The sequence below is a fragment of the Budorcas taxicolor genome, chromosome 21 (genome assembly GCF_023091745.1).
Source record: "Budorcas taxicolor isolate Tak-1 chromosome 21, Takin1.1, whole genome shotgun sequence".
NCBI lineage: Eukaryota > Metazoa > Chordata > Mammalia > Artiodactyla > Bovidae > Budorcas > Budorcas taxicolor.
Window position 1 is genome coordinate 46,413,827 of NC_068930.1, and position 27,105 is coordinate 46,440,931.

General features: G+C 37.1%; 1 protein-coding gene across 1 annotated transcript in view; it reads left to right on the plus strand.

Annotated features, from left to right (window-relative positions):
• Nucleotides 1-27,105, plus strand: part of ARHGAP5 (Rho GTPase activating protein 5) — a 57,113-nt gene that overhangs the window by 17,182 nt on the left and 12,826 nt on the right. Inside the window, exon 2 of the mRNA XM_052659995.1 lies at nucleotides 7,242-7,389. Within this exon, the coding sequence (XP_052515955.1) occupies nucleotides 7,242-7,389 (148 nt within the window). The remainder of the gene's footprint in view (nucleotides 1-7,241; nucleotides 7,390-27,105) is intronic.

A 27,105-nucleotide genomic window follows, 5' to 3' on the forward strand; every position in this document is an offset into this window, starting at 1 on the left:
CTTTGGAATGAAATTATACTATTTATCCAGTTCCTAAACTTTAACATATATTAATATATATAAATCTGTTGAAATCAACCTTTTTAATTCATCTTTGTTATCCATAATTTTGGTATACTTGATCTGACAAGAATTAGAGATCATTTAAAATTTTCTGTTTCCTTAGAGGTACATATTTCTGCTATAGTTTGTTGTTGGCTACTTGATGGGTTGAATTCTGGATAATTGTCATGTGAGTCTCTTTTGTATGGTTCACAGCTTTTTGCTTTGAAGACAGCAGCAGAGTTAACATTGCTCTTGTAAAAACAAAAAATCATTCTTTTTTCCATCATTTTGTTTTCAACTTTTAGGAGTGTCAATTAAAATGACATGTGGTTAGTCGCGTTTAGTTTTTTTTTTTTTTTACCAAGTCTGAGAATCTTTTATAACTTACCTGATCTTATTCCATTTAGATATTAAAAAAATTTTTTTTAATCTTCATTTTTGGCTGTGCTAGGTCTTGTTGCTGCGTGGGCTTTTCTCAGTTTGCAGGTGGTGGGGCTACTCTCTAGTTGCAGAGCTTGGGTTTCTTCATTGCATTTGCTTCTCTTGTTGCTGAGCTTGGGCTCTAGGGCACGAGGCCTTCAATAGTTGGCGGCAGTAGTTGTGGTTCCTGGGCTCTATAGAGAACAGACTCAGTAGTTGTGGCGCACGGGCTTAGTTGCTGCGAGTCATGTGGGATCTTCCCGGTCCAGGGATCGAACCTGTGTCTCCTGCATTGGCAGACGGATTCTTTACCACTGAGTTACCAGGGAAACCCTCATTTACATTTATTTTTATGTTTCAGTTTGCTTTTTTCTTATTTTCTATTTTTATCTTTCATCAGCAAAAAAATGAAGAGAAAGGAGCTATTAGTTTATTTGAGGCTTCTTTTTATCTTTAAGTTTATATTGAATCCCAACTTCAGTTTATCATCCTTAATCCTTCATAGTATATTGTGATACCCTGTTGCATATTAACATAATTACTTTATCTTTTACTCCCCACCACCTTTTTAAGGATAGGTTGAAGCTTTTGGTTCTGGCCTACTAGTTGTTTAATTTTTACTTTCTGTACATTGACTCACAAAATTACAGATAATATTCTGTTTAGTAGCTGTACCACTGTAACTCAGAATTAGTTTTAAGTGTTTATTTTTATGTTTTTCAAAGCACACATTTTCCAAATGTAAGTTCTTTAATACTAATAATGTTTCATTGTGGTTTAATTGAAGTATAGTTGATTTTGAATGTTTCATTAGTTTCACATGTACAGCAAAGTGATTCAGATATTATGTATGTGTGTGTATATATATACTTTTCACATTCTTATATCTTGTAGCTTATTACAAAGTACTGAGAATAGTTCCCTGTGCTATGCAGTAGGTCCCTGTTGGTTATCTATTTTATATATACTAATATATATATATAAATCCTGAACTCCTAATTTATCCCTGTGTCCCCTGCTCTCCACCCAATGATGTTTCATTATGTGATTAGGATTTGTAAGAAGGCAGTTTGAGAGTGCTGTCATTTAAATATTAATTATTACATATTTGAGAACTTTATAGTTCCTTTTAGAGTTGCTTATTACCCATATTTGGATGACACACTAAGTAAAGGATCCTTGACAAATCTTTTCCTCATGAACATTCCTATAGAAGAGTTTTCTGACTTTTTAGGTTTTCGTGAGACCTTTGAGGCTAGCCTGATATTTTTTCACCATTGTTGGTCATTGGTTTCTTTTACCTAAATGCTTTTTAAGATTTCTGAAGCTTACCAGTTCTGCAGCATATCTGTAACTTGATGGTTTATTCCTATTTTTTGTTTATCTTTCTTGGTGCATGATGAGATTATTCTATCTGCAAGTTAAATTCATTATTTCAGAAGAGACCTTGACTTGTACCTTGACTTTGTACCTTTCTCTTCTTTACGAACAGTATTCCATATCATTAAAGTATATTAATGAACAGAGCAGATAAAAATCCCTGCCGTTGTGTGGATCTTAAATTGTAGCAGGCATACACCAAAACGATGATGATACATGAGAAAATCATATAGTGTTGTGGATAGGAAAAGCAGTGTTAGAGGGATTGGAAGTTCTGGGCAGGAGATAAACCATAGATTACAAATTTTAATTGTCAGTTTTTAATAGTCAATGTAGGCCTCATTGAGAAGGTAAAGGGAACAGACTTTCCAGAAGTCCTAAACGTAGGAGCATGCGTTGCATGCTGAAAAAGCAAGTAAGCCTTGTAGTTGGAGGAAAGGGACTAAAATGAAGGAGAAGGTAGAGGAAAATAAGGTCAGAATAAAAAGAGGCAGAGTTCAGGCATGCAAAATTGTATATGCCCTTAAAGGCCATTATTTGTGGAGTCATTACCCTGGTTGCTTTATTAAGAATAGTTTGTAGGGAATGATGGTAGAAGCAGGGAGGATTGATTAGGCAGTCAACACAATAAGATGGTTAAGATGTGGGTAATTGCTGTATCATACATTTGAAAGAAGAATGTGAGAAGACAAGAGGTATCAAAGATGACTCCAAGATTTTAGTCTGGCAACTGAAAGGATGGAATTGTCAGTAACTGAGATGTATATAGAAGGCTAAAGATGGAGCGCATTTTAAGGAAATAAATCATTAGGAGTTCAGTTTTGCACATGTTAGGAAATGTCTCAGATATGCAAGTGAAAATGTCGGGTAGAATGTTCCAAATGAGTCTAGAGATCAGGAGAAAGAGCTGAGCTAAAGGTATTGATTTGGGTTATCAGCATATGGGTGACATTACCAAGAGGGTGATTATAGATATTGAGGGAAAAAAAGACAGACTGAGGCCTGGGGTGTTGCCAGTATTACAAGGTTGCCAAGAGGGACCAGCAAAGAAGACTAATAAGGGGAGAACAAGTGAGATAACAAAGGTAGTCTACTGAAGTCTGTTCAAGAGGATAACTGTTGAAAGGTTAAGAGGAGAGCTGAAAACTGACTGTTGCAGAACAATCATTTATAATATTAATAAGAGCAGATTTAGTGAAGTGATGAAAGTGATTAATTTCAAGTGAAGTCAAAGTCGCTCAGGTGTGTCCGACTCTTTGCAACCCCATGGACTGTAGCCTGCCAGAGTCCTCTGTCCATAGAATTCTCCAGGCCAGAATACTGAAGTGGGTAGCTGTTTCCTTCTCCAGGGGATCTTCTCAACCCAGGGTCTCTCGCATTGCAGGCAGATTCTTTATCATCTGAGCAAAAGATTAATTTCAGTACATATAAAAGGGAATGGAAAGAGAGGAATTGGAAACAACTAGTATAGGTGATTTATGTGGAGTTTATTGTTGAGTTGCTCAGTCGTGTCTGACATTTTGTGACCCCATGGACTGCAGCACACCAGGCCTCCCTGTCCTTCACCATCTCCCAAAGTTTGCTCAAACTGATGTGCATTGAGTTGATGAGGCCATCCAACCGTCTCATCCTCTGTTATCCCTTCTCCTTCTCCCCTCAATATTTCCCAGCATCAGGGTCTTTTCCATTGATTTTGTTCTACGAAAAGGAATTCTCATTCTGGAGCAGTTGCTCGCAGGGAGAGGAAGATTAAGACTTCTTTAAAGTGGTTTTTGGTGTGTGTCAGAGAAATGATATAGTAGAAAAGGGGACTCTGATGATCTTTTCCACTTTATTCTGATATTTTCAATCATTGAGTGTTTTACCAAAGAGGGTGTTCATTTCTTTAATGGGTTTTTTCTTCACTTTCTTTACATCTTACCTCTGGTTGTCTTATTTCTTCTTTCGTCTTTTATTTCAAGAATCCCAGCTTAAAGACAATAGAGAAGTCCAAAATTTCTTGTTTCCTAGATTTATTCTTTGTAAACTACCTCAACTGTTTCTTGGTACCAAAGTTTTCTTCAGTTGGTTGATTACCTGTGAATTGAGATATTGTGTTTTTTTTCAGTGTTATTGATTATAGTATTTACTGCAGGATATTGCTTAGTTTTTTCCTTTGTTGTGTTGCTGATACTGCTGAAGGGGAAGAGCCAATTCTGTAGAGAGCTATTTATATACCTTTTTCTGTTTACTTACTCTAATGATAGTTTTTAATATCTGCTAGACAATTAGTAACATTGTTTATATTATTCGTGAAATGGAATGTTTGTTTTACTAGATATGCTTTTGCAGACATGAGATTTACCAGAAAAAAAGACCGTGGGTATTTGTATTTAAGCAGAAATTGAGATTAATATGTAATAATCAGAAGTTTAATTGTCATAAATCAGATTTGTTTTCTTACTAACACAGTTATTTAATTGGGGGCTGCCACTTCTGACTAATGATTGGTCAAAAGCTATAGATGTAAATGACCAAATAACCATATGCCCCATCTTTTTTCTTGCATTTCAGAAAACCTTGATGGCAATAGAAGTTGTCATCATCTAGCCTTAGACAGTTTAATTTATGAAATAGATTTTATATTATACAAATTATTTTGAATTGGCATAAATTTGAAGCTATAGATTAGCAACTCTTAACTAAGGGTTGTATGTTAGAATTATGTAGTTTTTCAAAATTCACATTTTTAGAGAACTCTCTGAAGGGATTTTTGTGCCTAAGAACTGTCACTTTATAGAGCTTTCCTGGTGGCTCAATGGTGAAGATTTCGCATGACAATGCAGGAGACATGGGTTCTATCCCTGGTCTAGAAACATCCCACATTCTCTGGAGCAACTAATCTTATGCACTACAACTACTGAACCCATGTGCCACAACTGCTGAAGCCTAGAGCTTCAGTACCTAGAGCCTGTACTCTGCAACAAGAGACGTCTCTGCAGTGAGAATTCCTTGCACCACAACTGGAGAGTAGTCCATGCTTGCAGCAACTAGAGAAAAAGACCAAATGCAGCCTAAATAAATCAATAGAAGAACTGTCACTTACAGAAAAAAGTTAGACATTTTTCTTCATCATGAAAGCTAATATAGGAGTGTCCAATTCAAAACTACTTTCCTACACAGTTTTATTTTGTAGCGGTATAAATTAGTAGAAAAATTGGTAAAGTCTCGTAAGTTTTTACGCATTTTTTTCCCCCACAGTGTGTGTAACCTGTAACTTGACTGTCAAGCGGTTAGATGTTAGTAAATTATCCCTTTAGAGTTTGCCAGAAATTCCATGCTATAAGCCACCTAGCCTTTCATTCCCTGAAATTAGTGGTGTTGAATCTGCAGAATTGAGTAACTTGCCCTTGTACCTTTATGGACCTTGGGAGATACCCCTCAGCATAACCCGGAGAAATCTAACCCCAATTCTAGTAAAGTGTTCAGAATTTAGATTGTTTCCTAAAGGGTAGTATGAAAAGCAAATTTCTTAAGAGTTGATTGGAGCAGTTAGGACTAGCTAGCTTACGTTTCTTACAACTTTTTCCTTTAGTTGACATTGCAGATTAAGATCTTTTATTTCTATTGCTGCTACCAAAGGCTAGGCATTGTTGTTATCATTAATCTGCTTAAGTATAGTCTTTTTTCACCACTTGTATTATCATTCTAAACAAAAACACCCATCATTGCCTTAGTTTTTACTTTTCTAATCAAATGGTGCTTCTAGTAGTTTGCAGACTAGAAAGCATCTTAATGCTCCTCCTAAGAAGGACGACAACCCAGCCACTGTATCCCTACCTCAGCTCATTTCTGCTTTCTTGCACTTTGTTTTGTTTTGGTGGTGATGGTTAGTGGAAGGATTCTTTACGGAGTAGGAAGAATCCGCACTACTTGACTTGATGGGCCAGGTCTTGAGCCAGGTCAAGTACTCCAGTGCTTTGATGGTGACCTTCCAAACACCTAGTTATACTGTGTGTAATCTGTATCACCAGAGTGATGGTATATGAAAATTTAGAAGTTGGATTTCATGAACTCTGGATGTTGCTAGGTAGAGCAGCCTCAAATTGAAATGAAAGAAAGGACTTAATTGACTGTGTTAGTTGCTCAGTTGTGTCTGACTCTTTACAACCCCATGGACCTTAGACCACCACGCTCCTCTGTTTGTGAAGTTCTCCAGCAAGAATATTGGAGTGGGTTGCTGTTTTTCCCTCCAAGGGATGTTCCCGATCCAGGGGTCAAACCCGGGTCTCCTGCATTGTAGTTGGATTCTTTACCATCTGAGCCACCAGGGAAATTGCGTAACTCAGAACTTGAAAGAATATTGAAAGGTTAATCCATCCAAAGGAGAGATTCCGCTGGGAAGAATCGGAAATTAAAATGAGGGCTGTTGCTTTAAGCATTGAAACCTCAGCCTGTGCTCCCTTTCTGCCCCACCTCCCCCCCCACACACATTTTTCTGATTAGAAATAGCATGTTTTTATCTGATTTGTAAGTCAGTTACAATACTTATGACAGATATAAATACACCCTACTTAAGAAAGACTGACTCAGAATCTGCTTAAGGGTTGAATTTCAGGCAGTATTTCCTTCATTTTTGAAATGTTCACTCCCTGTTTAAGAAGCTATTTTCTCCCAATGCAAGATTGAAGTTAAACTTTGAAAATTGTTATGTAACTTTTTACTATTGTGAACGTTTTGTTCATTGCTAATAAAAATTACCTTTTTGGGTGCCTAGTAAAATGTTTTTAATAGAACTAAATTAACATCTCATTTCCCACTGGGATGTTACCTTCTTTTATAAAAAATATCTTAATGTTTAAGAAATATTCAGTAGATGCTGTGGAAGAAAATGGGGAAATAAGACGTAAATGATGAAACTAGACACTCATAGAGTTGCATAGCTTCATTATATAATCAATAATTAAAGCTATGTTATGCTTACTAATATAGCTATGCACAAAAATCTCACTTGGAACTTCCCAAGGACCAAATAACAAACGCAGCAATTAACATACCACACTTGAACTGTGAATTGTGCGATGCTTACTCCTTTCAATGGCATTGAAAAATGATCTTTTCTAATTTTCCTGCCTATCCAGTTTTCTGTTATTTTCCAAAGAGAACAGTTTCTTCTGTTCAGCTGTTTTTTGTCTGTTCACTTTTGTCTCTTTCTCTTGGTCAAGTTGCTGTTTATAGCAGAAGTTATTTATTGAATCCCATATTGATGGACATTTAGGTTGGATGTACATTTAGGTTGGATGTAACATTTTAGATACTGCTTTTGATACAAATTGTGTATTTATATTGCTTGATACTAATGTTATTTTAAAGGGAATTAATTAAAATACTTTTATCTTAAATATGTTTTCTTATAGCAGAAAAAGAAAACTAAGAACTTCAATCCACCAACACGTAGAAATTGGGAAAGTAATTACTTTGGGATGCCCCTCCAGGATCTGGTTACAGCTGAGAAGCCTATACCACTGTTTGTTGAAAAATGTGTGGAATTTATTGAAGATACAGGTAGGATAGAAGTTATCATTTCAAGAGGTTTGATTTGAAATTTTACTTTAGGTACACCAATAGTTTGTCGGATGTTCCTGATTCAAACTAAAATTTGAAAAAAGTATGTCATTCTCATTAGGATTAATTATCTTGCATATTTTAGACATAACCATCAGATATTTGAAAGCAGTTTTTTTGTTAGCCAGTCATGCTTTTATTAGACTTCTCTTTATTAAATGGCAAAGTCAGATCCTAGAATGTTAAATTAATTCTGGAATTCAAAATAACTCAGTTAAATTATGCTACTATTTAATCATAGGTATGATTTAAGGTAGTTTGAATGTTTTCAAAATGTTTAAGTCTGATACTATTTTTTAACTCATTTTACACATGAATTTTTCCTTTTAAAAGTCATAGCAATATTTATGAATACACAGAATTAGCTTATTTGTGATGTTATTATTTATTCAGGAGCATTAGCTTCATATGGTTTATATGATTTGAGTTGTATTTGTAAGGCATGTGTAGATATCCTCACTGTTTTAAAAACAAGCCTGCTCTTATGTCTATTTCATCCAATCAATGTGTTACTGAGGGTTGGACTAGTCACAGTTGAGGAATATAGACAGAATATTATGTTTATGTGCATTTAAAATGAATACAAGTTAACCATGAAACTGTAGTGATCTGAATAGACTACAAAATTTAATGGTTTGAAAACGAGCTAATTTCATTACAGCTCTATTTATTCTTAATGACCTTTTGATAAGCATTTTTTTTTAAATGAAAAGTTAGGCGAATGTCCTATCTAGAAAGCTCATTTTTACTTCAGTGTAAATGGTGAAATTATATTAATTGATTTTTAAATATTAAACTAACCTGAGATTCCTGGGATAAATATAGCTTGGTCTATGTGTTACTGCTGGACCCAGTTTGCTAAAAGTAAGGATTTCTGCATTCTAAGAATTAACAATTTATAGTTTTCTAGCAGTACCTTATATCTGGTTTTGGTATCAGGGTAAAGCTGGCGTCACAGACTGAGTCTGTTTTCTGGAAAAGATTGTATAGAATGGTAATAGTTCTTTATTAAATTTTGGTAGAATTCACCAGCGAAACTATCTGGACCTGGAATTTTGTGAGGAGGCTTTTAAGTATAGATTAAATTTCTTTAATGGATATAGGACTGTACAGATTTTCAGTTTATTCAGTAAGCATTGACTGTCTTTCAGGGAGTTTGTCCTTTTCATTCAAGTTGCTCTAAGGTGGTTTATAAAATTCTGTATCATACTTTTGATGCCTCTTTTGTTTTTGGCATTACTAATTTCTTTTTTCCCTCTTGTTAGAAGTTTGTCCATTTTATTGATCTTTTCAAAGAACCAGCTTTTGATTTTTTTGATTCTTTTTTCTCTTTTGTCCATTTCTAAATTCAGTGAATTCTACTTCTTCTTGCTTTCATTTGATTTTTTTTTATAGTTTCTTAAAGTATAAACCTAGATTAATGATTTTATCCAGTCTTCTATACTGTTTAGCATTTAAAAATTTCCTATAAACATTATTTTAGCTGTACACCACGGTCTTAATGCTGTTTCCATTTTCATTCAGTTCAAGATACTTTGTAATTTACCTTTTGACTTTTTAATTTAACACATTAATTAAGTTTTATTTCAAATGTTTTCCAGATAACTTTGTTATTCATTTATAGTTTAATTTTGTTGCAGTTGAAAACAGTTTGACTTCAGTGTAACTTTATTGAGACTTGCTATTTATAGCCCAGAGCGTGGTCTGTTTTGAAGAATGTTCCTTGGGACCTTGAGCAAAATGTTTATTAAGCTATTGGATGAAGGATTCATCCAATGTCAGGTCAAGTTCTTTGAGAATATTGGTCAAGTCTTATCTGTCCTTACTGATTTTCTTGTTGACTTGTTTTTTTAATTGAGTACTGTTAAAATCTTTAATCATGATTGATACTTGTCTGTTTCTCCTTTGAATTGTGTTAGTTTTTGCTTCATGTGTTTTGAAATTTGTTTAGTTTCACATATATTTAGGATTATGTCTTTTTTTATGAAATAGTATCTTTATGATGCATTCTCCTTGTTTTGAAACCTACTTACTCTAAAATTAATGTAGCAAACTGCATTTTCTTTTTTTCTATGTGGTATATCTTTTTTTAATCCTTTTAATTGTATCTTTTTATTTAATGGAGTTTCTCATGGACTGAGTCTGACAACCCACTCTTCTAAGTGGAGTATTTATTAGATCATTGGCTTTTTATGTAATTATCAATCTAATTGGTTTTAAATCTTCTGTCTTGTTTTTATTTATTTTTTGTCTCATGTAAACATTATTCCTTTTCTGTTTTTTGCTTTCTTTTGGATTAGCTGAAAACTTTTTACTCTTATTTTAACACCAGCATCCAGTTACAATGTTTATCTGTTAGGGTTATTTTAAGTGGTACTCTCGAATTTTAAATATATATCTTTAATCACAATTCCTCTTTAGACAACATTATACCAGCATAATGTGTAGCTTAAGAACCTTGGAACAGTACATTTAACCCTCCTGTCCCTTGTTCTATTGTATGCTTTAAATTTACAATATGTTTTAAGTATCATAGTATATGTTCATAATTTTTACTTTAAACAAGTAATTATCCTTATTTTCGAAAGATTTTCTTAAGTTATAATCCTCTTAGAAAACAGCTTTATAAAAATATAATTCACATACTCTACAATCTACCCATTTAAATTGTACAGTCCAGTGGTATATTTGTATGTTCACAGAGTTGTGCAAGCATCAGCACATTCAATTTTAGAGCGTTTTCATCACTTCCAAAGTAAACCCCATCCATTAAGCAGTCAGTTCCCCATTCTCCATACTCATCATCCCTTAACTTTCTGACTTTATAGATTTACCTATTCTGGTCTTTTGTGACTGTCGTCTTTGCTTTAACATAGTGTTTTATAGCATCCATGTTAGCATCTCTCAGTACTTCATTTTTTAAAATAATTTTTATTTATTTTTGGCTATGCTGGGTCTTTGTTGCTGTGTGGACTCCTCTCTAGATGTAGGGCATGGGCTTCTCATTGCAGTGGCTTGTCTTGTTGTTGAGCACTGGCTCTGGGGCACGCAGGCTTTAGTAGTTGTGGACGTGGTCTTAGTAGTTGCAGCTCCCGGGCGCTAGAGCACAGGCTCCGTGGTTGTGGCGCATGGGTTAACTCAGCAGCATGTGGAGTTTTCCCAGATCAAGCCCTGAATTCATTTCTCCTGCATTGGCAGACAGATTCTACCACTGAGCCACCAAGGAATCCCCATTCATTTTTATTGTTGAATTTTCCTGTGGTCATGTATGGATGTGAGAGTTGGACTGTGAAGAAGGCTGAGCACTGAAGAATTGATGCTTTTGAACTGTGGTGTTGGAGAAGACTCTTGAGAGTCCCTTGGACTGCAAGGAGATCCAGCCAGTCCATTCTGAAGGAGATCAGCCCTGGGATTTCTTTGGAAGGACTGATGCTAAAGCTGAAGCTCCAGTACTTTGGCCACCTCATGCGAAGAGTTGACTCATTGGAAAAGACTCTGATGCTGGGAGGGATTGGGGACAGGAGGAAAAGGGGACGACAGAGGATGAGATGGCTGGATGGCATCACTGACTCTATGGACGTGAGTCTGAGTGAACTCCGGAAGTTGGTGATGGACAGGGAGGCCTGGCGTGCTGCGATTCATGGGCTCGCAAAGAGTGAGACACGGCTGAGGGACTGAACTGAACTGAATGTTCCCTTGATGGGAATTTGTGTTGATTGCCGCTTTTTGACAACTCCGAATATTGCTGCAGTGAACACTTATTACCAGTTTTTTGTGTGGACACGTTTTTCACTTCTTTTGAGTATACATAACCTAGGAACAGAATTTCTAGATCATACGGTACGTATGTGTTAATCGCTCAGTCATGTCAGACTCTGCGACCCTGTGGACTGTAGCCCACAAGGCTCCTCTATCCATGGAATTCTCCAGGCAAGAATACTGGAGTGGGTTGCCATTTTCTTTTCCAGGGCATCTTCCTGACCCAGGGATCTAACCCAGGTCTCCTGCATTGCAGGCAGATTGTTTACCATATGAGCCACTAAGGAAACCCCTATGTTTAACCCTTTGAGGAATTTACCAGACTGTCTTGCAAAAAGTGACTGTACCATTTACATTCCCACCAGCAATATTCAAGAGTTCTAGTTTCTCCACATCTTTGCTAACATGAATTTTCTGATTTTTTGATTATAGCCATATTAGTGGGTGTGAAAGTCTCATGTGGTTTTGATTTGCATTTCCCTGATGACAAATGATGTTGAACATATTTTCAGTTGTTTATTGGCCATTTGTATATCTTTGGAAAAATATCTATTCATATACTTTGCCATTTTTAAGTTGAATTGTTTATCTTAGTGTTGAGTTTAGTTCTTTATATACTCTAGATACAGTTCAGTTCAGTCGCTCAGTTGTGTCCGACTCTTTGTGACCCCAGGAATTGCAGCACGCCAGGCCTCCCTATCCATCACCAACTCTCGGAGTACACCCAAACCCCTGTCCATTGAGGGGTGATGCCATCCAACCATCTCATCCTCTGTTGTCCCCTTCTCTTCCGGCCCTCAATCTTTCCCAGCATCAGGGTCTTTTCAAATGAGTCAGCTCTTCACATGAGGTGGCCAAAGGATTGGAGTTTCAGCTTCAAAATCAGTCCTTCCAGTGAACACCCAGGACTGATCTCCTTTAGGATGGTCCGGTTGGATCTCCTGGCAGTCTAAGGGACTGTTAAGAGTCTTCTCCAACACCACAGTTCAAAAGCATCAATTCTTCAGCGCTCAGCTTTCTTCACAGTCCAACTCTCCCATCCATACATGCCCACTGGAAAAACCATAGCCTTGACTAGATGGACCTTTGTTGGCAAGGTAATTCTCTGCTTTTTAATACGCTATCTAGGTTGGTCATAACTTTCCTTCCAAGGAGTAAACATCTTTTAATTTCATAGCTGTGATCACCATCTGCAGTGAACAAGTTGCTTTCAAATATGATTTGCAGTTTTTTTCCCCCAAATTCCTTGTTGTTATCATTTGAAGCACAAAATGTAAATTTTTATGAAATCTAATTTTTTTTTTGGTCACTGTGTGCATGGTATCATATCTAAGAAAGCTTTTCTGAAGCCAAGACTACAAAAATGTATTCCTATATATTCTTCTAAGAGCTTTTTTGATTTTACCTGTTACATTTAGGTCTGTGATTCATTTTGAGTTAATTTTTGTGTATGGTACAAGGAGGCATCCCAGCTTGATTCATTTGCTTGTACATATCCATTGTCCAAGCACCATTTATTGAATTACCTTGGCATTCTTTTTGAAAATCACTTCTCTGTAAATGTGAGTAGTTCTTCCACTTATATTCCATTGATCTATATGCCTATTCATTTTTGTCGGTACCACTTCGATTTCAATATTTTATCTCTGGGGTAATTTTTGAAACCAGGAAGTATAGTCCTCCAACTTTGTTCTTTTGATTTCTAGGCTGTTAGATTCTTTCCTTTTCAGTTTTTTTAAAGATTGCTCCTCGTCTTCTGCATTACCAAAAAATCTGTTTTTCTTACCAGTATTCCTCTGTATATGGTGTGTTACCCTCTCTCCTTCAATTCCCAATTGCTTTTGAGATTATTCTCTCTGTTTTTTGCTGAATTTTTTTATTAGCATATTAGGGTTTTTTTTTGGTGTGGGTGTGTATTCTTTGGGATTTTCTATGTATGTAAGGTCATATCCAATGTGAATAGGGATAGCTTTACTTCTTCTTTTGAAATTTGGCTTTTTGTTTCTGTGTCTTGCTCTGACTTGAACTTCCAGTGTAATATTGAATACCTGTGGTGAAAGCAGGCATTGTTGATATTCCTTACTTTAGAGGAAAGCTGTCTTTCTTTCACCATTATCATGTTAGCTCTGAATTTTTCATAAATATTCTTTATCATGTTACAGAAGTTTCCTTCTGTATTAGTTTCCTGGAGTTGCCAGAATGAACTCCCACAAACTGGGTAACTTAAAACAATAGAAATGTATTTGCTGACAGCCTAAAGGCTGGAAATCTGAAATCAAGATGTCAGTTGGGTCATGCTCCCTTAGAGACTCTGGGTAGAATCCTTTCTTGCTTCTTTCTGGCTTCTGGTGGTGTCTATCAATCCTTGATATTCCTTGGCTTACAATAATGTTATTCCATTCTGTCTTTGGAGTTCTGGGTGTATCTGCCTTCTTAGAAGGATGCTAGTTGTTGGGTTAGGACTCAGCCTCATCTTACCTGACCTCATCTTATGCTAGCTGATTGTAGTGGTCTTGTTTGGAAGTAAGGTCCCTTCCTAAGGCATTGGGGGTTATGACTTCAACATATCTCTTGGTTAGACTAAGTCAATCCATAAAACATTATATTCCTAGTTTGTAGAGTATTTTTTATTGTGAAAGGGTATTGGATATTGTGAAATGATTTTTCTGTTTCAATTGATACAATCATGTAGGATTTTTTGTTTCATTCTATTAATGTGAGTTGCGTTATCTTTTTGTTATGTTGAACCACATTTGCATTCCTGTGATAAATCCCACTGCCTCATGGTATATAATCTTTTTAATGCTGTTGTACTCAATTTGCTGTGTGGGTGCTCAGTTGTGTCTGACTCTTAGCCCACCAGGCTTCTCTGTCCAAGGAGTCTCCAGGCAAGAATACTGAAGCAGGTTGCCATTCCTTAATGTAGGGGATCTTCCCAGCCCAGGGATCAAACTCGCATCTTTTGCATCTCGTGCATTTGCAGGCGGTTTCTTTCCTACTGTGCTACCTGAAAAGCCCTTCAGTTTGCTAGTGTTGTGCAGAAGTTTTTTGCATCTGTATTCCTAAAGAATATTGATACATACCTTTCGTTTCTTTTGGAGTCTTTGGCTTTAGTATTGGGGTAATACTGACCTCATAGAATGAGCTAGGAAGTGTTTCTTTATCTTTTTATTCTTTAGAATATTTTAATGCTAGTTTTCTGTTATTAAAGAGCTATCGTCAGGAACTTTTGAAGCATTTCTATGTTAGAGATTTTCTAAAATTGTTTCTAAATTTTAGTCTTTCAGTTTTCTGTTTGTTGCCAGTGTATCTTCTGCTGCTTGTAATTTTATTTTGCATTTCCAGTGTACAATTTCTAATTTGTTGTGAGTCAGGAAAACATATAGCAGAGTTGGTCAAAGTTGTGTTTTGGTTAGGTTGAATAGAATCTGTGGGAAAACAGGAGGTATTCCTCCTATCAAGAAAACAGTATATTTTAGTGCAGGGGTTTGTAACATCTTTTTGGCTATTTATAATCCTTTTTATTTGTGTTTTTTCAGTTATGATAGGTTAGGGGATGAGATAACCAAGTTCCAGATAAATGAGGAATTTCTCTTACTGTCCTAAAATTTATATTTGCATGTAGATGTAGTTAATCTGAAATGCCCTCATTATTACAAATTACAAAGAAAAGATTACCTCTAAAGCTTAGAGGTTATTTTTCTGCTCAGATTATGTTAAAAGCATGAGTGTCTCAGTGAGGTTCTTTAAATATTGGTCTGAAAATTATGTTGTTCCAATACACCAATGATAAATAATTGAGGTGAAATGAGTAGAAATGAATCTTTTATTGCTAAAATAAAGGTCACTATAATTTTGTTTTTATTTATACTTCATCATTCCCATTTGCCTTTTTGAAGAACTCCTACTCATTTCGTAATCTAAATAACACTTTTTTCACTGAATGTCATTGCCTTTTATTTTCTGTGCTTCCTTGTCCTACGTATATATCAGTCCATTTTTATATTCACTCCTTTGCATATCTCATCAACCCTCACCATGTTATTCTCTTGGCAAACCTCAACTTTGGTTAAACTAACTCTCTGCCTACTCTGCAGTTGGACGAGAAAAGTAGATCATGGCTGTAGAAAAACATAAACCATGCATTTCACGTTAAATATGTGACCACAAATCTGAAGTAATTATTCCATGTTTTCTTTATTTCTTCACATTTTGAAAAATTTTTGAACCTTCAGAAATGTTACGAGGATAATATTATGAAGCATCCATACAACTTTCATCTAGATATACCAGTTTTGGGGGAGGAGGTTGCCACATTTCTCCCCAATCTTTTTTTTTTTTCTTTGGCTAAACCATTTGAAAGTTACAAATATCATGTACTTCACTCTTGAATCTTTTAGCATATATCTCCTAAGAACAAGAACATTGTCTCCATATAACCACAATATAAATATCACCTTTGGGAAATAAAACATTGATAAAATCTAACTTTTTAATATTTTTTTAATAAGCAGATTTCCATTATTATCCCAGTAATGCCCTCTTACAGCTTCTTTGTTCTTTCAGTTTAGGATCCAGTCAAGGATCGTGTATTTGCATTTATTGTTATGTATGAAGTATGTCTCTTTATCTTTCCTTGATCTAGAATAGTTCTCTAGCCTTACTTATATTTTCTTGACACATGTTTTGAAAATTCTTAAGTTTTTTTTTCCCAGAATGTTCCTAAATTTTGTCTGATTCCTGGTCAAATTCAAGTTAAACATTTTTGGCTGGAATTCTACATAGGGTGGAGTTATCTTTCTTTGATGCATCACACTAAGAAACATATGATGCTATTTCCTAAAGGACTTTTTAGGTTGCTTTTGAAATTCTAGACTTAATAACCTTAACAGTGTCAGATAATGCTTAAAGTTGTGATCATTGACATCTGACTTTAATGATTCAAGAGTGACTTGTTTATTCTTGATCTAGCCGAGAATTATAAATTAGCCCTTAAAGCATTTCATTAGATAATTTTAGTATGCCTGTGTCTAGCAGAAATTCCTTAAGGATTTCTAGTATATTAATAAATTGCCTTTTTTGTTTTCTGGCTTTGAAACATATTTTTTATCTGTTAGCAAGAACATTTCTTCTTGAAGTAGCTGGTCATTGGGGTACAGCTAATCCTTTCTTTTTGTTTTTTTGAACACCACAGCCATTAGACCATAATCTCTAAGAGATTAAGGACCCGTAGCTCCTAAAACTGGGGGCACATATGATTAAATCTTTATTTAATAAATGTTTAAAAAAGGAACCCTAGTTTCTTTTAATAACCCTACATGTGTGTCCTTGTGCCAATAGTAACACAAAAGTGATATCTTTTTAAGTCTTTATTTTCCAAAGTAGAATTAGCATTTATTATTTTTTCCTACAACGCGTGCATGACCATTGCAAAAGATAGTGTGACTTCTTATAATTTAAATTTATATCAGTTCAGTTCAGTCGCTCAGTCTTGTCCAACTCTTTGCAACCCCATGAACTGCAGCATGCCAGGCCTCCCTGTCCATCACCAACTCCTGGAGTCCACCCAAACCCATGTCCATCAAGTTGGTGATGCCATCCAACCTTCTCATCCTCTGTCGTCCCCTTCTCCTGCCCTCAATCTTTCCCAGTATCAGGGTCTTTTCAAATGAGTCAGCTCTTCACATGAGGTGGCCAAAGGATTGGAGTTTCAGCTTCAAAATCAGTCCTTCCAGTGAACACCCAGGACTGATCTTCTTTAGGATGGACTGGTTGGATCTCCTTGCAGTCCAAGGGACTCTTAAGAGTCTTCTTCAACACCACAGTTCAAAAGCATCAATTCTTCTGCACTCAGCTTTCTTTATAGTCCAACTGTCACATCCATACATGACCACTGGAAAAACCATAGCCTTGACTAGATGGACCTTTGTTGGCAAAGTAACGTCTCTGCTTTTTAATATGCTATCTAGGTTGGTCATAACTTTCCTTCCAAGGAGTAAGCGTCTTTTAATTTCATGGCTGCAGTCACCATCTGCAGTGATTTTGGAGCCCAGACAAAGTCTGACACTGTTTCCACTGTTTCCCCATCTATTTCCCATGAAGTGATGGGACCAGATGCCATGATCTTAGTTTTCTGAATGTTGAGTTTTAAGCCAACTTTTTCACTCTCCCCTTCCACTTTCATCAAGAGGCTCTTTAGTTCTTCTTCATTTTCTGCCATAAGGGTGGTGTCATCTGCATATCTGAGGTTATTGATGTTTCTCCCGGCAATCTTGATTCCAGCTTGTGCTTCCTCCAGCCCAGCGTTTCTCATGATGTACTTATAAGTTAAATAAGAAGGGTGACAATATACAGCCTTGACATTCTGCTTTCCCGATTTGGAACCAGTTTGTTGTTCCATGTCCAGTTCTAACTGTTGTTTCCTGACCTGCATACAGGTTTCTCAAGAGGCAGGTCAGGTGGTCTGGTATGCCCGTCTCTTTCAGAATTTTCTACAGTTTATTGTGATCCACACAGTCAAAGGCTTTGGCATAGTCAATAAAGCAGAAATAGATGTTTTTCTGAAACTCTCTTGCTTTTTCGATAATCCAGCGGATGTTGGCAATTTTTTCTCTGGTTCCTCTGCCTTTTTTAAAACCAGCTTGAACATCTGGAAGTTCACAGTTCATGTGTTGCTAAATCCTGGCTTGGAGAATTTTAAGCATTACTTTACTAGCGTATGAGATGAGTGCAGTTGTGCAGTAGTTTGAGCATTCTTTGGCATTGCCTTTCTTTGGGACTGGAATGAAAACTGACCTTTCCCAGTCCTGTGGCCACTGCTGAGTTTCCCAGATTTGCTGGCATATTGAGTGCAGCACTTTCACAGCATCATCTTTTAGGATTTGAAAGAGCTCAACTGGAATTCCATCACCTCCACTAGCTTTGTTCGTAGTGATGCTTTCTAAGGCCCACTTGACTTCACATTCCAGGTAATTGTTATTGTACTGAGCTGTTACATCATTAAAAATCCAGGCTTTACCTTGTGATAATAGTATTTGATGAAGGTAATACACAATGTGCAAAATGCTCTGGTTAATGCAGGAAAAGAAAGGCTGTTCTTAGGAAAAAGCTATGTCAGATACTTTGTTATTATGTTAGATGGAAACATGGAATTGTCATTTTTGTGATTGACAGTCAGAAAAATTGTGATCACACCTGTAGCTCTTTTGTTTTTTTAATGGTGAAATTCCTGCAGGAAAATTAATGTTTGCAAGTCTGATGAAACACACTGGCCCTTCCTCTTTTTATCCCCATGGGGAAATAATTAGTACTGTATTCAGACATTCAATATGGCAGTTATCCTTTTGTTTACATATTTGCTTATATTTTTATTTTCTAGGAAAAATGTCTGGAAATGAAATTATTATGCCAACCTCAGTGATAGAAAGCATACAGAGAGAGGAAACCACCTACCATGAAACAAATGGGGTGGCATGTCAAAAAATATTTCCTTTATGTATCAAATGAGACAAAGTAATGACTCTGGCTTGCCCAATGTCTTACCTTTAGCAAGTCAATCCACTTTTCAAAGCTTGTCTCCTTATCATTAACATAAGGCCTCTTGTCAGTTATTTTGAAAATGAAATGAAAACAAATATGTAATATTTACTTAATATGAATTTTTAAGCATTTTATGTAAAGAAAGTAGCAAAATGAAAGGTTGAAGTACTGTTGTTGGTTTTTCTCAGATAGTAAAGATATAATGGCTAGAAAGTAGTGGTGTGTTTTAATACAGTGAATTCCAGGTATAGTAATATTCCCCCCCATATTTAAAATTTACTATTTTTGATTGAGGGGGAAAAATACTGCCGTTAGCCTTATTAATTGTTGTAGTATTCTTGTCCCTGAAGTGTCACTTATCATTGCTAAAAGACTTACTCCATTGATTTTACTTCCATCCTCATAACATTTTGATATCTATTTCTATATATTTATATCTTTAAAAAAATTTTTTTTAGATTTATAGCAGAATCAAGAGAGAGATTTCCCATTTACCCCCTCTCACACATGAAACTCTCCCCAGCCCCCATCACCAACATCACTCCCCAAAATGGTACATTTTTTGCCAAGGATAAACCTGTGCTGACACATGATAATCACCCAGAGTTCATAGTGTACATTAGTATTTACTCTTGGTGTTGTATATTTTATTGGTTTGGACATATGTATAATGACATATCCATCACTACAGTAGCATAAAGAGTGTTTTTACTGCCCTAAAAATCTTCTGTGCTCTGCCTATTCATCTCTCTCTACCTCCCCCACCCCTGGCAGCCACATACCTGTTTATTGTTTTACCTTTTTATTTTACCTTTTCTACAATGTATAGTTACAATAATCCAATATGTGCCCTTTTCAGATTGGCTTCTTTCACTTAGTAATATGCATTTAAGTTTTCTCTATGTCTTTTCATGGGTTAATAACTCCATTCTTTCTTGACATTGAATATTTCATTGTCTGGATGTACCACCATTTAATTACCCATTTACCTTCTGAAGAACAGCCTGTATGCTTCCATGTTTGGGCAGTTATGCTATAAACATAGCTATAGCTACAAAATAAATGCTGTAAACACTGGTGTGCAGATTTTTGTGTAGACATTTTTCATTTTCTATGAGTAAATTAACAAAGAGCATTATTGCTGGATGGTATGGTAGGAGTGGGCTTGCTCTGTGGTTCAGCAGTAAAGAACCTACGTACAGTGCAGACGCGGCTTCAGTGCCTGGATTGGGAATATCCCCTGGAGGAGGAAATGGCCACCCACTCCGGTATTCTTGCCTAAAAAATCCTATGGACAGAGGAGCCTGGTGGGCTACAGCCCAATGGGTTGCAAAGTGCTAGACGTAACTTGAGTGACTGAGCATACGTGGTGAGAGTACCTTTAGGTATTTTTGTTTTTTTGGCCTACCTTGAGGCTTGCAGGATCATAGTTCCCCAAACCAGAGATTGAATCCAGGCTCCTGGCAGTGGAAGCTCAAAGAGTACATTTAGTTTTGTTAAAAAACATCTTCCAGAGCATCTGTACCATTTTGCATTCCCAGCAGCAGTAAATGAAAATTTCTGTTCTCCACATCTTTGTCAGCAGCTGGTGTTGTCATTGTTCTGGATTTTTACATTCTAATAGTGATGTCTCATTGTTTTAATTTGAAATTCCCTAGTAACATATGATATGGAGCTTCTTTCTATATTCATTTGCTATCTATATATCTTCTTTGATAAGGTATCTATCTATCTGTTAAGGTCTTTGGCCCATTTTGCAGTGGAGTTGTTTTCTTATTACTGAGTTTTACGTGTTGTTAGTATATTTTGAATAGCAGTCCTTATCAGATACGTGTTTTGTAAATATATAAACTCTAGAATCAGTTTGTTGATAACCATAAAATAATTTCTTGGAAATTTGATTGGGTTGCTTTGAATCTGTAGATCAAGGTGAGAAGAATTGACACCCAAATGGTATTTGTCTTCCTATCCAAGAACATAGTATATCTTTCCATTTACAGTTGATCTTTGAACAGCATGAGTTTGAACTGTGTGTGTACACTTACACTTGGATATTTTTTCATAGTAAATAATATAGTACTAAACACAATCCAGGAAAAGGCAATGGCACCCCACTCCAGTACTCTTGCCTGGAAAATCCTATGGATGGAGGAGCCTGGTAGGCTGCAGTCCGTGGGGTCGCTAAGAGTCGGGCACGACTGAGCGACTTCACTTTCACTTTTCACTTTCATGCACTGGAAAAGGAAATGGCAACCCACTCCAGTGTTCGTGCCTGGAGAATCCCAGAGACGGGAGAGCCTGGTGGGCTGCCGTCTGTGGGGTCACACAGAGTTGGACACGACTGAAGCGACTGAGCAGCAGCAGCAGGAAACACAATCCGTGTTTGGTTGAATCTGTGAGTGTGGAGCAACAGTGGATACAGAGGACCAGCTATAAGTTATACATGGACTAGCTCCTGCATTGCTCAAGGGTCAGTTGTATTTAGTCCTTCGCTTTCACTCATTAGTCTTGTAGTTTTTCTCATAGAGATCTTGTATATATTTGTTAGATTTGTACTTAGGTATTTGTGTTTTCCATACTGTTTGTGTTCATGGGGTTCTTGGAGTGGTTTGCCATTAATTACCTCCTCCAGCCAGGGGCTCATCACTTCTTTACAAATAGCTGAGGAAAGAAGAGGAAAGCACGGGAGAAAGGGAAAGATACACCCAACTGAATGCAGAGTTTCAGAGAATAGCAAGGATAGATAAGAACGCCTTCTTGAATGAACAATGCAAAGAAGACTATAGAATGAGAAAGACTAGAGATCTTTTCAAGAAAATTGTAGATATCAAGGAAACATTTCATACGTAGATGGACATAATAAAGGACACAGACAGTAAGGACCTAGCAGAGGCAGAAGAGATTAAGAAGAGGTGGCAAGAATACACTGAAGAAATATACAGAAAATCTTAATGACCCAGATAACAACGATGGTGTGGTCACTCACCTAGAGCCAGACATCCTGGAGTGTGAAGTGCAAGTGGGCTTTAGGAAGCATTACTACCAACAAAGCTAGTGGAGGTGATAGAATTCCAGCTGAGCTATTTAAAATCCTTAAAAAACGATGCTGTTAAAGTGCTACACTCAATATGTTAGCAAATTTGGCACAAGACTAGAAAAGGTCAGTTTTCATTCCAATCCCAAAGAAGGGTAGTGCGAAAAAATTGTCAAGCTACCATGCAGTTGGATGCATTTTGCATGCTAATATGGTTATGCTCAAAATCCTTCAAACTAGGCTTCAAAAGTACATGAACCAAGAACTTCCAGATGTACCTGCTGGGTTTAGAAAAGGCAGAGGAACCAGAGATCAAATTGTCAACATCTGCTGGATCATAGAAAAAGCAAGGGAATTCCAGAAAAACATCTATGTCTGCTTCATTGTCTATGCTAAAGACTTAACTGTGTGGATCACAGCAAACTGAAAAATTCTTAAAGAAATGGGAATGCCAGACCACCTTACCTGTTTCCTGAGAAACCTGTATACAGGTCAAGAAGTAACAGTTAGAACTTTATGTGAAACAACTGACTGGTTCAAAACTGGGAAAGGAGTACAACAAGGCTGTATATTGTCACTCTGCTTATTTAACTATATGCAGAGTACATCATGAGAAATGCTGGGCTGGTTGAATTACATGCTGGGATGAAGATTACCGGGAGAAATCAGCAACCTCAAATACGTAGTCATTTCTCTAATGACGGAAAGTGAAGAGCAACTTCACTCTTGAAGGTTAAGAGAGTGAAAAAGCTAGCTTAAAACTCAGCATTCAAAAAACTAAGATCATAGTATCCAGTCCCATCACTTCATGGCAAATAGATGGGGGAAAAGTGAAAACATTAACAGATTCTGTTTTCTTGGACTCCAAAATCATTATGGATAGTGACTGCAGCCATGAAATTAGGACACTTGCTCCTTCCAAGGAAAGCTATGAAAAACCTAGACAGCGTTAAAGGCAAAGACATTAATTTGCCAACAAAGGTCCATATAGTCAAAGCTGTAGTTTTTTCAGTAGTCATGTACAGATGGACCATAAAGAAGACTGAGTGCTGAAGAATTAATGCTTTTGAATTGTGGTCCTGGAGAAAGTCCCTTGGAGAGCACAGAGATCAAACCAGTCAATCCAAAAGGAAATCAACCCTGAATATTCACTGGAAAGACTGATGCTGAAGCCAAAGCTCCAATACTTTGGCCAGTTCATGTGAAGAGCTGACTCCCTGGAAAAGACTCTGATGCTAGGGAAAGACTGTGGACAGAAGGAGAAGGGCAACAGAGTATGAGATGGTTGGATGGCATCGCAGACTCAATGGACATGAGTTTGAACAAACTCTGAGAGATAGTGAAAAACAGGGAAGCCTGGCATGCTGCGGTTCATGGGGTTCTTGGTTCACATGCTGTTTAAGCCTGGCTTGAAGGATTTTGAGCTTTACCTTGCTAGTATGTGAAATGAGCACAGTTTGCAATAGTTTGAGCATTCTTTGGGATTGGAATGAAAACTGACCTGTTCCAGTCCTGTGGCCACTGCTGACTTTTTCCAAATTTGCTGGCATGTTCAGTGCAGTGTTTTAATAGCATCATCTTTTAGAATTTGTATGTATTAATATTCTTCATTTTTTAAGTCAGCATTCTCCTGGTTTTCTTTGCTTCTTTGTATATGGCTTCCTATAGCTCTTCGTGCATTTTTAAAGGTTAGTCTTTGTCTAATAAGTACAGTGACTGGGTTCCCCATAGGCAGTTTCTGTTAATATTTTTTCCTAGAATGGACCATACTGGCTTTTCTTACTATGCTTCTTAAATTTTTTGTTGAAAATAAGATATTTAAATATTTTAGCACAGTGAAACATAGGCAAGCCCTTGTGCTCTTTCTTCTAGGAGTCACCAGACAAGTTAAAATTTACAACTCTAGTTCTTTGCGGACAAGATCTGTGTTCCCGCCTCTGACACTTGCAGCCTAAACCCCAAGTGCAGACTACCTTCCTCATGGTCGTTGCCAGTCTAGGGTATGGGGAGTAGTAACTGGGCATTTTAAAGCTGCTTTCTTCTCCAAAACTTCTAGTGGTGGTTGTAATTTTTTAAGTAGATTCCAGGGTTCTGCAGAAGTTGATTCTGATACATTCTGGCTGCTCCTTAGTTGCTTTTGACTTCCCTGCTGGCTCAGACGGTACAGCATCTGCCTATGATGTGGGAGACCCAAGTTCGATCCCTGGGTCAGGAAGATCCCCTGCAGAAGGAAATGGCAATCCACTCCAGTACTCCTGCCTGGAAAATCCCATGGATGGAGGATCCTGGTAGGCTACGGTCCATGGGGTTGCAAAGAGTCAGACATGACTGAGCGACTTCACTTTCACTTTTAGTTGCTTTTATTGGGGAACCAAGCTCCAAAATTCGTGTCTTCATCTCTTTTGCTGATGCCACCTCCCATGGAAACAATATAATTCGTGGATTATCTACACAGCTTGCTTCTCCATTACTGTTGGTCATGTGTTTTGTGACTTTAGTGAAACTCAATCTATTATCAACTCAGATAGAACTTAGACCTTTTTAGAACTTCAGATATCGTGAGTTCTGTGCAATGTAAGGGTTAGTTATCTTTCTAATGGAAGAAAAAAAGGCGAAAGTACTTGGTTAAAACATAGTTTTGGAATATTGGTATAGATTTCTAACGCCTGTATTACTTGGAGGCCCAGGATGGATACTTTGGACGATTTAATTCACATCTAGATTATTAAGTTGCTGTTGCTGCTGCTTTTTAAAAAAGAAAAAAATACATCACTCAGTTATCAGTGAAAGGAAGGCAAGGTTTTTAGTATGGATGATTATACATGTTTCCTTTTTCATGTAGCAAATAAATGCATGTCACTATGTCAGGTTGGTCTATCATTTTTATTATGTCTATTGATTGGTGTTTTACTATACAAATAAACGTTTTCTTTCTCCATCAATTTGAGGTTTCTTTTCCTCATTATTGGATTCAAATTATGCATTTTAGTTAGAAATACCACCAAAGTATTGTTGTATCTAAGTGCATCATATCTGTTGGTATTGTTGTTCAGTTGCTCAGTCGTATCCGACTCTTTATGACCCCATGAACTGTAGCACGCCAGGCTTACCTGTCCTTCATCATCCCTCCCAGAGTTTGCTCAAACTCGTGTCCATTGCGTCCGTGATGCCTTTCAACCATATCATCTGTCATCCCCTTCTCCTCCTGCCTTCAGTCTTTCCCAGCATCAGAGTCTTTTCCAATGTCAGCTCTTTGCATCAGGTGGCCAGAGTATTAGAGCAGCAGCATCAGTCCTTCCAGTGAGTATTCAGGGTTGATTTCCTTTAGGATTGCCTGATTTGATCTCCCTGCTGTCCAAGGGACTCTCAAGAGTCTTCTTCAGCACCACAGTTTGAAGGAATAAATTCTTCAGCACTCAGCCTTTTTCACTGTCCAGCTCTTAACATCCGTATATAACAACTGGAAAAACCACAACTTTGACTATATGGACTTTTGAGGGCAAAGTAATGCCTCTGCTTTTTAATATGCTGTCCAGGTTTGTCATTGCTTTTCTTCCAAGGAGCAAGTGTCTTTTAATTTCATGGCTGCAGTCACTGTCCACAGTGATTTTGGAGCCCACGAAAATAAAGTCTGTTACTGTTTCCACTTTTTCCCCATCTATTTGCCATGAAGTGATGGGACTGGGTGCCATGATCTTCGTGTTTTGAGTGTTGAGTTGCTGGGCTAGGATGTTATTTTGTCCCACAGTAAATGATTATTTTGGTTATTTGGTGGTGTCTGCTGTGCTTTATACCCACTCCAGTGTTCTTGCCCGGAGAATCCCAGGGACGGGGGAGCCTGATGGATTGCCGTCTGTGGGGTCGCCCAGATTCGGACATGACTGAAGCGACTTAGTAGCAGCAGCTGTGCTTTATTGAAGTTAAAACTTTGGATTTAATAACTTTGACCCATGAAACTTTTGTCAGTGGATTTTTGCTACCTTTGCGTGTTTGTGTGTGTGTGCTCAATCGCTCAGTTGTGTCCAACTCTTTGCAGTCCTGTGGACTACAGCCTGCCTGGCTCCTCTGTCTGTGGGATTTTCCAAGCAAGAATACTGGAGTGGGCTGCCATTTCCTTCTCCAGGGGATCTTCCCTTACCTTTATGTTCATGAATTTCTCAATGTTGCTGTGTTTCCTGCAGTGTGCGGTACATTTTTTTCCCCTTTCACATCTTCGTATGTAAAGATGTTTGTGAAATTTAAAAAACAAAATATTAACAAAATAATTTAACCTGATGAAAATTAGAAGGGATTAATATATTGTCCCATACAAGCACCTTTGATATTGCTCTGGAACTAAGTTTGACAGAATCCGCTATTCTATTCTTTTTTTTCCTCCTTGTGATCAGAAGAATACAATGCCTTATGAAATTGAGTCTCTTTTAGAAGTTTCCCATTGAACATAGGGATAGGTTTGGGGCTGATGATACAAATCTTGGTTCTTCTGTCGTCCCACAAATCACTGCAGCTCATCTTTCGTGTATGTGTGTGTGTCTAATTCCTTTATGTTCTTTAGAGTAGATAATTTCTGTTGTTTGTCTTCAAGATCACTTGCTCATTTCTCTGTCATCATTTGTCTGTTGATTGCATTCAGTGAATTTCTTGTTTCTGTTACTGTATTTCTGGTTCTAAAATTACCATTTTGTTGTTCCTTATATTTCTGTTTCTTTGCTGAAACTTTCTGTTAGGAAGTTTGTTTCAAGTGTGTTTATAATTGTTCACCTAAGTGTTTTATGGTGCTCTGAAATCCTTATCAGATAATTCCACAACTGACATCTTTGTATTGGTGTCGGTTAATTGTCTTTTCTCATTCAGGTTGAGATTTTCTTGATTCTTGAAATGATGAATGATTTTCATTTTATTATGGTTTTATTCTAGATTTTGAATAGTATGCTGTGAAACTTTGAGTCTTATTTAAATGTATTTTTAACAGGCCTCCTCTGACACTGTACTAGCCGGGGAGGAAGGCTGCCTCATTACTACAAAGTGAGGCTAGAAGATTGGACTCCCCACCCTGCTTGATCTCCACCAGCCTCTGTTGACCACTGTGGTGGAGAGAGGAGGGTACTTCTTACCTCAAGGTGGTGGTTAAAAACTTCAGACTTCAATCAGCCCTTGCTGGCATCTTGAAAGGGGAAGGACACCTTTGTTACTGCTGGCTAAAGTAGAATTCTACTTGGTTACCATTGTTGTGAATGAGGAGGAGTAGGTTCCACGGTGTTTGGCTGGAGTAGGGCAGTAATTAAAAAATGATTTTGCTTGCTAGTCTACACCTTTCCCAGTCC